The 13,015-nt window shown below is 43.0% G+C and overlaps 1 protein-coding gene across 1 annotated transcript; it reads left to right on the top strand.

Annotated features, from left to right (window-relative positions):
- The first annotated feature begins 2,372 nt into the window (after nucleotides 1–2,372).
- Nucleotides 2,373–4,061, top strand: LOC139028081 (transmembrane protein 271-like). Its single transcript, XM_070444631.1, has one exon. It carries the CDS (start codon nucleotides 2,817–2,819, stop codon nucleotides 3,612–3,614), a length of 798 nt encoding a protein of 265 aa, XP_070300732.1. The 5' UTR covers nucleotides 2,373–2,816; the 3' UTR covers nucleotides 3,615–4,061.
- The last annotated feature ends 8,954 nt before the right edge of the window (nucleotides 4,062–13,015 follow it).

Below are 13,015 nucleotides of genomic sequence, written 5' to 3'. Positions count from 1 at the left end.
CTCCAAAAGTCTTCGCCTCACTGTGCGTGTAGATGCACTCACACCTGCCTGCTGCCATTCCCGAGCAAGCTCTGTACTGGTGGTGCCCCGATCCCGCAGCTGAATCAACTTTAGGAGACGGTCTTGGCGCTTGCTGGACTTTCTTGGGCGCCCTGAAGCCTTCTTCACAACAATTGAACCGCTCTCCTTGAAGTTCTTGATGATCTGATAAATGGTTGATTTAGGTGCAATCTTACTGGCAGCAATATCCTTGCCTGTGAAGCCCTTTTTGTGCAAAGCAATGATGACGGCACATGTTTCCTTGCAGGTAACCATGGTTGAATGAGGAAGAACAATAATTCCAAGCACCACCCTCCTTTTGAAGCTTCCAGTCTGTTATTCAAACTCAATCGGCATGACAGAGTGATCTCCAGCCGTGTCGTCGTCAACACTCACACCTGTGTTAACGAGAGAATCACTGACATGATGTCAGCTGGTCCTTTTGTGGCAGTGCTGAAATGCAGTGGAAATGTTTTTGGGGGATTCAGTTCATTTGCATGGCAAAGAGGGACTTTGCAATTAATTGCAATGCATCTAATCATTCTTCATAACATTCTGGAGTATATGCAAATTGCCATCATACAAACTGAGGCAGCAAACTTTGTGAAAATGAATATGTGTGTCATTCTCAAAACTTTTGGCCACGACTGTATATCTAACTTCAACTCTGCATATGTGTGTTTAACACACACACGCACGCACGCACGCACGCACGCACGCACTCACACACACACACTACCCAGTTTGGATAGTGTTCAGGGGTATTCTCTTTAAGATAGCAAGTCAATCAGATGTCGGGATAAGCAGTTAATTGCAGTTATTACTTGTTTAGCAGGGGATAATGGAGGGTTTCAATGATGGAGATGAGTGCCTTGGATGTCTATGTATTATGTGAAAGGAAACACTTTGATTGTTCTACATGAATCTGTGCCTTTTGGAGAAACTATTGTCAACCTCCACATGGTTTTACTTCCAGTGAGTAGATAAAGGTGGGGATGCTCTCTAGTCTGAATTCTAGATAGTCTTTTCAGATGCAGGATTACAGGTGCAGAAAAAGTTATAATAAACTGTCACTCAGACTGCTGACAATATCCCTTTTTCTACTTTTACAAGAAGATCTAATACACAGAATATCATCTCAGTCTCCAAAACCCTGTTTTAAATGCCTAGGCGATTAATTTCATTATCAATTTCCACAGCTGTATACATACACTGATTGTACAAACATTAGGAACACCTTCTCTTTCCATGACATAGACTGGCCAGGTGAATCCAGCTGAACGCTATGATCCCTTATTATTGTCACTTGTAAATCCACATCAATCAGTGTTGATGAAAGGGAAAAGACAGGTTAAAGAAGGGGTTTTAAGCCTTGAGACAATTCAGACATGGATTGTGTATGTGTGCTATTCAGAGGGTGAATGGGCAAGACACAATATTTAAGTGCCTTTGAACAGGGTATGTTAGTAGATGCCAGGCGCACCGGTTTGAGTGTGTCAAGAACTGCAATGCTGCGGGGGTTTTCACGCTCAACAGTTTCCCGGGTGTATCAAGAATGGTCCACCACCCACAGGACATCAAGCCAACTTGACACACAACTGTGGGAAGCATTGGAGCCAACCAACATGGGCCAGCATCCCTGTTGAACACTTTCGACACCTTGTAGTCAGTCCATGCCCTGACGAATTGAGGCTGTTCTGAGGGCAAGTCAATATTAGGAAGGTGTTCCTAATGTTTCGTACACTCAGTGTATTGAAGGCCTAAAATATAAAATGTCAACATGCATTGATAAATAACTTCTTATTTGAATCAGTCGATCCAAGGTTAATTGTACAATGTTTGAATTTAATTCTGCTCCCCACCAACTTGCAGCTAAATTCCCAACACCCTGAAGTTGCTCAAAACAATGTGTCACAAGGCTCTGGGTGCCTACAAATGGGAACTAATATGGCACTAAATCTTGTCACTAACAAAAACAAATCCCGTCACCTCAGTGTGAGTCTAGAAATTGATTATGATTGGACCACCTGCGCCTGCCTGAACGACATTATGTGGACAGTAATGCCTTAAATCACAGACATGATGTTACGTGCCTAGGTTGAAATTAAAATGGACCCAGACTAAAAAGCATGGGGCTACTTGTTTTATTTTCAAAGCAAAACCACACCATTGTGTGTTTGGTACCAATTATTCACGAGTCAGGTTGGATATGACTTTAGCCAAATGAGTAATGGTGAAGAGTGGGCAGCCATTATGGCCATTTGCTATGAGCCTCAAGCCTGTGGGATTCTGAGCAATTTAAAAGCGTCCTTCTCCCCTCCGTCCTCCCCCGGAATAGTTATTCTGCGCTCCTAGCGGCACTCCACTGCCGCATGCTGTTTAGCACTCATTGTATGATCGTAATCACGCGACGTGGAAATAACCACCGGTTTGAGCTAATCGTCCTCCATAATCATTTCGAACCGCGTTTGGAGATGTGAATGCTTGCATAACAGTGTGGATGGGGGGCGAGCAGGGTCATGAGGGTGAACATTGCCTTTCAGTTGGATTTCTGGGGTCGTTACCGCAGAAGGAACGCGCTCTTCCTATCAATAATTAATCCATTCCCGAGGCAGCGGGAAAGGGGGAGAAAGCACGCAGCTCCGGAGATCCAAGTTTTGAACTGCAGTCACCGGCGTATCATGTCACAATCTGACAGTGCTTCGAGACGGGCTGACGAGGAGGACAAAGGAGGATGAAGGAGGGAGAGGGACCGGGAGTGGTAGAGGAGGAATATAATGAAGTTGAGTGGGAAAGGACTGTGTACCATCGTCTCCAGCACCCTCCTCTTCGTCTGCGCCGTGAGCGAAGTTGTTGTCGGATTCAAATGTATCTCGCTGGGCACCAAAGTAAAAGTGCATTTTCACCTGTCGACCGCGGCTGGGGCTTTCTACTCGGGGATACTGGTCGGACTAGGGCAGGCGCTGCTGGGCTTTGCGCTGCTTTGTTGCAAAGGGAAGCCCGGGTGTCGGAATTTCTTTCTCATGGGTATCCTGGTGTTTTTGTTGGGAGTTCTCACCGCTTTCTCCGGCGCGGTGGTGGACGGGGACACTGTGTCTCTTGTGGAGCGCAAATATTCCCATTATTGCCTAGACATAGACTCTGTGGAATTAACCACCATCTGCAACCAACTGAAGGATTATCAGAAAAGTCTAGTCATCTCGACCATTTTTAGCACTTTGGAATGCCTTCTTGGGCTTATGAACTTGGTGATCATCAAAAGGTACAAAACAGCGCAATTTTACAGACGGAGGCAATCACATAGGCAGAGCGCGGGGGATATTCTTTGCAGCGAGGAGCAAGACTTCACCGTGTCCGAATTCCAACCTGTTTCCTATATTAACTTGGGGATATTTCACGTGTTCGACGAGGCAGGTGTGGAAGTACAATGCAGGGGCCACCCGTCTATCGAGCTCCCGGGTTATTCACCCATGGATCCCGAGCTCAACCATTCCTACCCTTTTTCTTACCCGCTCCCGAACGAGCTACCGCCCGCGTACGAAGACATTTTCCCTGGAGACGAAAGTAACAAATAGCAACTCACTCAGAACAAACAAAGTTGCAACATGGGCTTTAAATTCTGCAATGACAATCACTGTATTTCCCCCTTCGGCCTATTCAGTGTTGAGACAAACAATCGTGGAGAGATTCTTACCTAAACAGTTTTCCATTCACAGCCGAAAACGGCATCGTCTTCATGCTTATTTTTCTTAGCAAAGGCAGCCTCCTTCTGGTACACTGGCAGTATATGCACATCTACTATTATACTGCCAATGAACTAGCCTATTGCCATCGGTCAAAATAGTGACAATTCCATGGTAATAAATATACTTACAACAGATCTATAGACCATTAGATGCTACCATACGAGTTCAGATATCAAATAAGCGTTTGTGTTTTGAATTCAGATTGTATACACATCATGCAGTTTGCTGTTGTTATTGTTTCCTTTAAAATATGAATAAAACGTGTATTTACTCTCACCTGATGTTAGAAGTTCTATTTAAAAGTCTACCTCCATTTTACCTTCATACTCTTAACATCTACGCCTGTAATGCGTCTTGCACACCCAACAGGTGTAGCCCATTAAATTAGGCTAGTGCTTGACTGAACAAGATCGTAGACAGGCCCGCATCATTTTGACTCTAAAATGAAACTCCTTTACCGTACACATGCAATACAGTAGTAATGAAAACGTTGTATGTATTCGATGTATTCCCTTTCCATCTTTTTTCTCACTTAGCGGAGCCAATTGCTTTTGTTCTCACTGTAGTATAACCTAATGGGTAGCCTGCATTTGTCCCACATGCTTCACTAAATGGCCACTAAACCATTGAATGTTACGTTTGTGCCCCAAATGGCACATTATACCCTACATAATGCACTCATTTTTACCAGGGCCTATAGGTCTCTGGTCAAAAGTAATGCAGTGTATAGGGAACTGGGACATGCTGCTGTGGTGAGCGAGACACTCTCCTCTCCCCCTATGCAAAAGTAGTTCTGATCGTAAAACATTTCAAATGAAATTGTGGTAAAAAGACAACTTTGAAAGCTATGTCCCTTTGTCCCCGAAGAGAGGATGGTTTAAGCTTCTATAGGTTTAGTTATTATTTCTCAACTCTCAGTATTCAGCTTAATAGCAACTACAACCAAGCTATTTGTTATGGCTTTGCGATATGGAGGGGCGCGCGCGATATGTCAAATCAAATCAAAGTTTATTTGTCACATGCGCCGAATACAACAGGTGTAGACCTTGCCGTGAAATGCTTACTTACAGGCTCTGACCAATAGTGCAAAAAAGGTATTAGGTGAACAATAGGTAAGTAAAGAAATAAAACAACAGTAAAAAGACAGGCTATATACAGTAGCGAGGCTATAAAAAATTGCGAGGCTACGTACAGACACCGGTTAGTCAGGCTGATTGAGGTAATATGTACATGTAGATATGGTTAAAGTGGCTATGCATATATGATGAACAGAGAGTAGCAGTAGCGTAAAAGAGTGGTTGGTAGGACACAATGTAAATAGCCCGGTTAGCCAATGTGCGGGAGCACTGGTTGGTCGGCCCAATTGAGGTAGTATGTACATGAATGTAGAGTTAAAGTGACTATGCATATATGATAAACAGAGTAGCAGCAGCGTAAAAAGAGGGGTTGGGGGGACACACAATGCAAATAGTCCGGGTAGCCATTTGATTACCTGTTCAGGAGTCTTATGGCTTGGGGGTAAAAACTGTTGAGAAGCCTTTTTGTCCAAGACTTGGCACTCTGGTACCGCTTGCCATGCGGTAGTAGAGAGAACAGTCTATGACTGGGGTGGCTGGCGTCTTTGACAATTTTTAGTGCCTTCCTCTGACACCGCCTGGTGTAGAGGTCCTGGATGGCTAGCAGAACTCACCACCTGGGAGCGGCCCATTAGGAAGTCCAGGATCTATTTGCAGAGGGAGGTGTTTAGTCCCAGGATCCTTAGCTTAGTGATGACCTTTGAGGGTACTATGGTGTTGAACGCTGAGCGGTAGTCAATGAGTAGCATTCTCACATAATTGTTCCTTTTGTCCAGGTGGGAAAGGGCAGTGTGGAGTGTAATAGAGATTGCATCATCTGTGGATCTGTTTGGGCAGTATGCAAATTGGAGTGGGTCTAGGGTTTCTGGGATAATGGTGTTGATGTGAGCCATGACCAGCCTTTCAAAGCACTTCATGGCTACAGACGTGAGTGCTATGGGTCTGTAGTCATTTAGGCAGGTTACCTTTCTGTTCTTGGACACAGGAACTATGGTGGTCTGCTTGAAACATGTTGGTATTACAGACTCAGTCAGGGACATGTTGAACATGTCAGTGAAGACACCTGCCAGTTGGTCAGCACATGCCCGGAGCACACGTCCTGAGCACACGTCCTGGTAATATGTCGAGTCCCTCACCTTGAAAGCGGAAGCTCTACCCTTTAGCTCAGTGCGAATGTTGCCTGTAATCCATGGCTTTTGGTTGGGGTATGTACGTACAGTCACTGTGGGGACGACGTCCTCGATGCACTTATTGATAAAGCCAGTGACTGATGTGGTGTACACCTCAATGCCATCGAAAGAATCCCGGAACATGTTCCAGTCTGTGATAGCAAAACAGTCCTGTAGTTTAGCATCTGCTTCATCTGACCACTTTTTTATAGACCGAGACACTGGTTCTTCCTGCTTTAATTTTTGCTTGTAAGCAGGAATCAGGAGGATAGAGTTGTGGTCGGATTTACCAAATGGAGGGCGAGGGAGAGCTTTGTATGCGTCTCAGTGTGTGGAGTACAGGTGATCTAGAATTTTTTCCCCTCTGGTTGCACATTTAACATTGATAGAAATTTGGTAGAACTGATTTAAGTTTCCCTACATTAGRCTCCGGCCACTAGGAGCGCTGCCTCTGGGTGAGTGGTTTCCTGTTTGCTTATTTCTTTATAGAGCTGACTGAGTASGGTCTTAGTGCCAGCATCTATCTGTGGTGGTAAATAACCAGCCACAAAAAGTATAGCTGAAAACTCTCTAGGCAAGTAGTGTGTCCTGCAATRTATCACAATATACTCTACTTCAGGCGAGCAAAATCTAGAGACTTCCTTCGATTTTGTGCACCAGCTGTTGTTTACAAATATGCACAGACCGCACCCCCTTGTCTTACCGGAGTGTGCTGTTCTATCTTGCCGGTGCAGCGTATGTCCCGCTAGCTGAATATCCATGTCGTCATTCAGCCACAATTCCGTGAAACATAGAATATTACAGTTTTTGATGTCCCGTTAGTAGGATATTCGTGATCGTACCTCGTCTAACTTATTGTCTAATGATTGCACGTTGGCGAGTAGTATTAATGGTAACGGCAGCTTTCCCTCTCACCTTCTCCGGATCCTCACCAGGCATCCGGCTCTTTGTCCTCTGTAACTGCGTCGCTTCCTCTTGCAAATAACGGGGATGTCGGCCCTGTGGGTTGTTTGGAGAATGTCTTGTTCGTCCTCCTTGTTGTAGAAAAAATATTTGTCTAATCCGAGGTGAGTGATCGCTGTCCTGATATCCAGAAACAATTTTTTTGCCATAATATACGGTTGCAGAAATTTCTGCCATTTCTTCCGGGGCCATTTTCTGTATAATATGTGCATCAGCCATTGAGAGAGCATAGGCCTATAGGTCTCATGGGTAGTAGTATACAACTGCAATGTTTTTTTAGGACATTGCATTTACTGTTGGAAGAATACATGGAAACTAGCAACGGGTAAGATATTTAGAGTTATACATCTAGTTAATGTGTTTTTAGTTTCCACTTCCTCAGGTGTTGAACCGCAAATGAATTAGCCTACGGTATTAGTGCACATAAATATGTATGTATGTGATCTCTAGTGAACAAAACAAAAAATCTGGAAATTCTGGAGTCCTATTTTGACAATAAAATATAGCAACTGTAGTCTAATTGCCAACCCATAATTCATGTCAATCACTGGATTTGGTTGCACATCAAAATATCTTGAGTCATGCATTCCTGCTTGGACTTGGTCGATGAAACAACTAATTTCTTGAATACCTCAGTAGTCTATTAAGTACACATCTAATAAAGCACTATGAATTACTTAATAAGATAATTACTCGTAATTTGGGTCCGACCAAATCAGGAACTAGTGACACCAACTGTAAAAGTTAGTGGCACCAGTAACAACAGGGGGAAAATGTTTGTCTGGATCCACGTAGTAATTAACACAGACAGGCAGAGAAGAAGAAGCACAGAGTGACAGCAGAGAAGATGCTGAGACAGATTGACAGCACAACAGGGAGGCAAACAAAATGGCTAAAGCAGAGACAGAGTTATAGTGGAGAGTTTTATCTCCAGTGGTGTTTTTACATACTGTATTTGTTTTAAACATGAGCTGGTTAAAAAAAGATGTGAAGGACCATGTCTCGTGCCCATAACGGGGCTCTTTTGAAAATAGAGAACTTTCATTTGAGCATACAAAGACATAAAGGTGAAATATGGGTGAACCTTGGGTGAAATATGGTCCTAGAATATTGCTGCGTCTGCTAGTTGTTGCAGTTCATTGTGGTCTATCGGAGATCTCAATGAGAAACTGATTTCTTGAATTGCCTAGGGACCACGAGCCTTGTTGCTGTCTGTTTTACCTTGGATATTTAACAGAACAGTTTGCATAAAGGGAAAGGGGGATACCTAGTCAGTTGTACAACTGAATGCCTTCAATTGAAATGTGTCTTCCGTATTTAACCCGACCCCTCTGAATCAGATAGGTGCGGGGGGCTGCCATAATTGACATCCACGGCGCACAGCGGGTTAACTGCCTTGCTCAGGGGCAGAACAACAGATTTTTACTTTGTCAGCTCAGGGATTCAATCCAGCAACCTTTCGGTTATTGGCTAGCTCAGCAACCTTTGCATACTGGTCAGCTCTGTGATTCAATCCAGCAACCTTTTGATTACTGGCCCAACGCTCTAACCACTAGGCTACCTGCCGCCTAATAGGCTACCTGCATGATTATGCTTGCATGTATAGTTATTTCCTACAGGAGCTATACTTCAATACACTTGATTTTGCTACTAATGAAAAGATGTCATTAGCAAGCACAAAATATGTACAGTGTGTACTTGCAGCTACAATATATAGTGCTTATTAGTGATCTTTCAGTATCAAACCTAGCAAGTCGTTTATAAGCAATTTTACACACTTTGTTACAAGGACACTATGATGTAAGGCGTGTCTATAATGTTACATTGATGGCATCCTGTCTTTCTGAAAGGTCTATTGTACGTCAAAACATGTCAATTTAAAGGTGCCTTTAAAGATATCCTTGGTTGATAAAATCCCCGCTGTTTAATTTGCTTAATGTAATGTATTGCAATCTAATGCAATCTTCTCACTTCTTTCCTGCTCACCTCATCCAATTAGTGATTATTCAAATGACAAGGAAAATAACAATCAGGGCTGTTTCAGAAGGCACATGCCCCAGGGCTGTTAATTAGGCTAATTAAAATGATTTCCCAGTTGTAAATTCAAATTTCATCGCTTATTTTGTCGGAGAGATAAAGAGGGTAAGGACTAAGATTTACATGTGTCTGGACATGCATTGACACGTCTTGACTAATATGACTTTCGTGTGATGTGTGATCTCATCAAGTACAGTAGAGTCTTTGAAAGCAGTGATACAAGAGTGTAATTTAGGCTCACTGTTTCACAGGCTTTTTAACTACACTGATTTACATCATGTGAGCTTCTACCTTATTAGTGCTAATGCACTTTAGAAGACTGCAAGCAGTGCAAGGAGATATGACCCATATTCTTTCTGACTCTCAAATAGCAATTCATAAGGAACTGTGGTGTTATCGCAGTGGGCTATAGTATTGAGGTTAAGTCGATGGCTCAGGGAGGGGATGACTTAGAATGATGACGTAGGTAGGCAATCTGACGTAGGCAATTTAACTCTGCGAAGGCCGGTGTGGGTGCATGTTTTTGTTCCAGCCAAGCAGTAACACATCTAATTTAACTAATCAGCTAATCATAATCTTCAATATAAACTTTTCGATTTGTTGAATCGGGTGTATCCTACTGCTCGACTGGAACAGACGCCTGCATCCCCACTGTCCACCCCTAGATAAGACTGGCCACCTTCTGTGTAGAGCAGGGATCATCAACTAGATTCATTTGCGGGACCGATTTTTTTCTTGAGCAGATGGTCAGGGGGGCGGGAACATAATTACACATCATTTATAGACGGCAAATTGACCACAAGAAGCCCAAACAGATGACGAACACATAATCACTTCAAACCTTGCTTACATTTGTATACAATCGCATATATCTCTATATTATGCGTGATAATACTGTGGAACAGATTTCCAAAATTAAAATCACTTGAAAGCTGATTTGCTGATCTTTTTACAGTATTTTATGTCAATTTAGTTTTTTAAATTGGGAGGCCACGGACAAGCCAGTTGCAGAACCCCGGTGTAGAGGAAACGTACCTCCCGGTATTGTGATGCAAACCATGTGTCTGATGCCGGCATTTTCCCCCTGCAGTGTTTCTGTGTGTTTCTCTGTCAGTGCTGGCCTCCAGACAAGGTCCTGACACCTGCACGGTGGTTACTGCACTCACTCACTTGACAGGGAGGAAGAGGAAATGAGGAATGGTGGAAGGGAGGGTGAAAAACAGGGCCTACATCTTTCTGCTCAGCAAAAAAAGAGCTGGCAAAGTGAAAATCACAGCCCTTTTGTCTCTCTTCAAATGTTGTTAGAAAAAACTACAGTCTGGGATTTGTGTGTCACCCCAATGGCTGTCCCGCCACTTAGCCTTTTACTGCAGTGGGCTCAATCAGGGTCACACAGAGTGTTTCTTGGTAGTCCTAAACAAATCTCCTTTGAAACAAAAGTATACACATCAATTCCTCCGACACATTGGTACGGTTGGCTTCCAGGTTGTGAGCGGGCGGGTGTTTAGAAGCGCGGTTTGGCGGGTCATGCTTCGACCTTCGCCTCCCGAGCCCGTTGGGTAGTTGCAGCGATGACACAAGATCAAAATTGGGGAGAAAAAGAGGGTAAACATCACACACATGGTTATGGGCTTAAAATAAAGAAGACACCTGTACCATGTCAGATATAGAGTTGAAATGTATTACATTTTGAGTTTACATCCCAATATTACACTTTATATACAGCAACTGAAATATAACAAAACTGTTAGACATAGAAACACCAGACTTTCGGCAGGTTTTTTGGAAATCATGTTGACTAATTATGAAAAATATGAATAACATTCCACCCGTGAGGCCACTAGGTCATTTGACTGCAAATAAAGGTTACACTGAGGGATTGTGCTGTAGAACTGTAACAGTAAGTCTTAAAATGATAGACACATTTTTGGTTGCAAAGACAGGTTATGACATCTGTAAATATCCCAGATTGCACCGAATTATTTTCAGCCTCATCAATCTCAGGTGGAATCTTCAAACCCAGTGAGACGTGTTGCATTAAAACAGCCCGTTCATTTGATGCATATCAAGTGTTTAATGAAACCTGTTTATTCAATTTGGCTTTATTGCTTAGCCTTTCTGGGCAATTCCACTGTAATGAAGCTGATTTACTGCACTGCCTCTCGCCGAACCACCAAGTGGATCATCTAAATCAGAGGACTGCAAGCCTATGTTCCAAATGGCCTCCTATTCCCTATGTAGTGCATTCCTTTTGACCAGGGTCCATAGGGGTGTAATGCACTATGTAGGGAATAAGGAGCAATTAGGACATTGGTAGACCTTGAAAACTATATCACTCCGTATTCACCTCTCCAACTGGTGTCTTCATTAAAATACAGTACATGTATACTTGCCTATCAACTTTTAGACCTTATTAGCATGATTTAGAAGTTAAAGATGAGGTTTTGGATTGTATCTAACACAACCCATGAGAATGTACTAGGCCACTCAGTGAGAATTAAAATAGCCAACCTTTACAGACTGGAGTGAGAAAAAGTAGTCCTTGTTATTTCCTTCACAGTGAAAAAACTGTATTTTATGGAGGTTTATTAATAACAAAAAAATGACCACCTGTTTTTGCCCAATTGTTGTTGTTTAGTTGCAGCAACAATTAATACTGTCTGTTTGAGGACCTGAACACTGGAAAATATCAGAAAGATAACTGCACATGCTATTACAATTGATCCTCCACTGTGCCTACATAAATGTGAATTTTGACAGAAAATGTTGAAACCGAAATGTATAAACATGAGCTGTAATGACAAACGGAATTTAGGAATGTGTCTTAAAACCATGATTGGATTTATCTGCAATCCTCTTGGAAATATGGCATTATAGCAATAATATGCTGTCTCATTTATTATATCAAATATACCAAATTCAACATGGCTGTGTGTGGTCAACATTCCAAACAAGCCATTTTCATACCAAAAATGCAAAAACTATAAATCCACAGAAGYTGTTTATCTTTCAAATTGCCTCCACTGCTCCATTGCCTACACTATTTCACTTTGATAATAATTATTGGGAAATTGGCTGATAAGACGACGAACAGAAATGTCAGCCAAAGAACATACACAGCAAACCTCATTTATTGGCCTTTCCATTATTTAATTTATCAGGAGCAAATTTCAATACGTTCTGTAGACACAGAAATGCTTCTTTGAATAAATTGTTCTTCTTTTAATATGAGGAAGACAAGCACCTCACAGACTCCCGCAGCCTCTAGAAACTTCCAATTCCCATCTTGGCAGGGGAGTATTCTGTGGGCTGCATCAAACACAGATTGCAGGCTATTCTTTCCCTCATTCGATCAGTTGAGTAGAAAATACATACACCATACAGTATATACAAAAGTATTTGTACAACCCGAGCACACAGCCTTGCAATCTCCATAGACAAACATTCGCAGTAGAATGGCCTTACTGAAGAGCTCAGTGACTTTCAACGTGGCACCGTCATAGGATGCCACCCTTCCAACAAGTCAGTTCGTCAAATTTCTGCCCTGCAAGAGCCGCCCCGGTCAAATGTAAGTGCTGTTATTTTGAAGTGGAAACGTCTAGGAGCAACAACGGTTCAGCGGCGAAGTGGTAGGTCACACAAGCTCACAGAATGGGACTGGCGAGTGCTGAAGCGCCCAGTGCGTAAAAATTGTCTGTCCTCAGTTACATCACTCACTACCGAGTTCCAAACTGCCTCTGGAAGCAACGTCAGCACAAMAACTGTTCCTCTGGAGCTTCATGAAAGATCACCATGCGCAGTGCCAAGCGTCGGCAGAAGTGGCGTAAAGCTTGCCGCCATTAGACTCTGGAGCCGTGGAAATGTGTTCTCTTGAGTGATGAATCGTGTTTCACCATCTGGCAGTCTGACGGACGAATCTGGGTTTGGCGGATGTCAGGAGAGCGCTACTGTACCTGGCCCAATGCATAGTGCCAACAGTAAAGTT

Source organism: Salvelinus sp. IW2-2015, linkage group LG8 (assembly GCF_002910315.2).
Source record: "Salvelinus sp. IW2-2015 linkage group LG8, ASM291031v2, whole genome shotgun sequence".
Classification (NCBI taxonomy): domain Eukaryota; kingdom Metazoa; phylum Chordata; class Actinopteri; order Salmoniformes; family Salmonidae; genus Salvelinus; species Salvelinus sp. IW2-2015.
Note: the sequence above shows the minus strand (reverse complement) of the source record. Positions and strands in the feature narration are given on the sequence as shown.

Bases quoted from the DNA above. Each gene is read 5' to 3' on its own strand.
- LOC139028081 (XM_070444631.1), top strand. From the start codon at position 2,817: ATGAAGTTGAGTGGGAAAGGACTGTGTACCATCGTCTCCAGCACCCTC.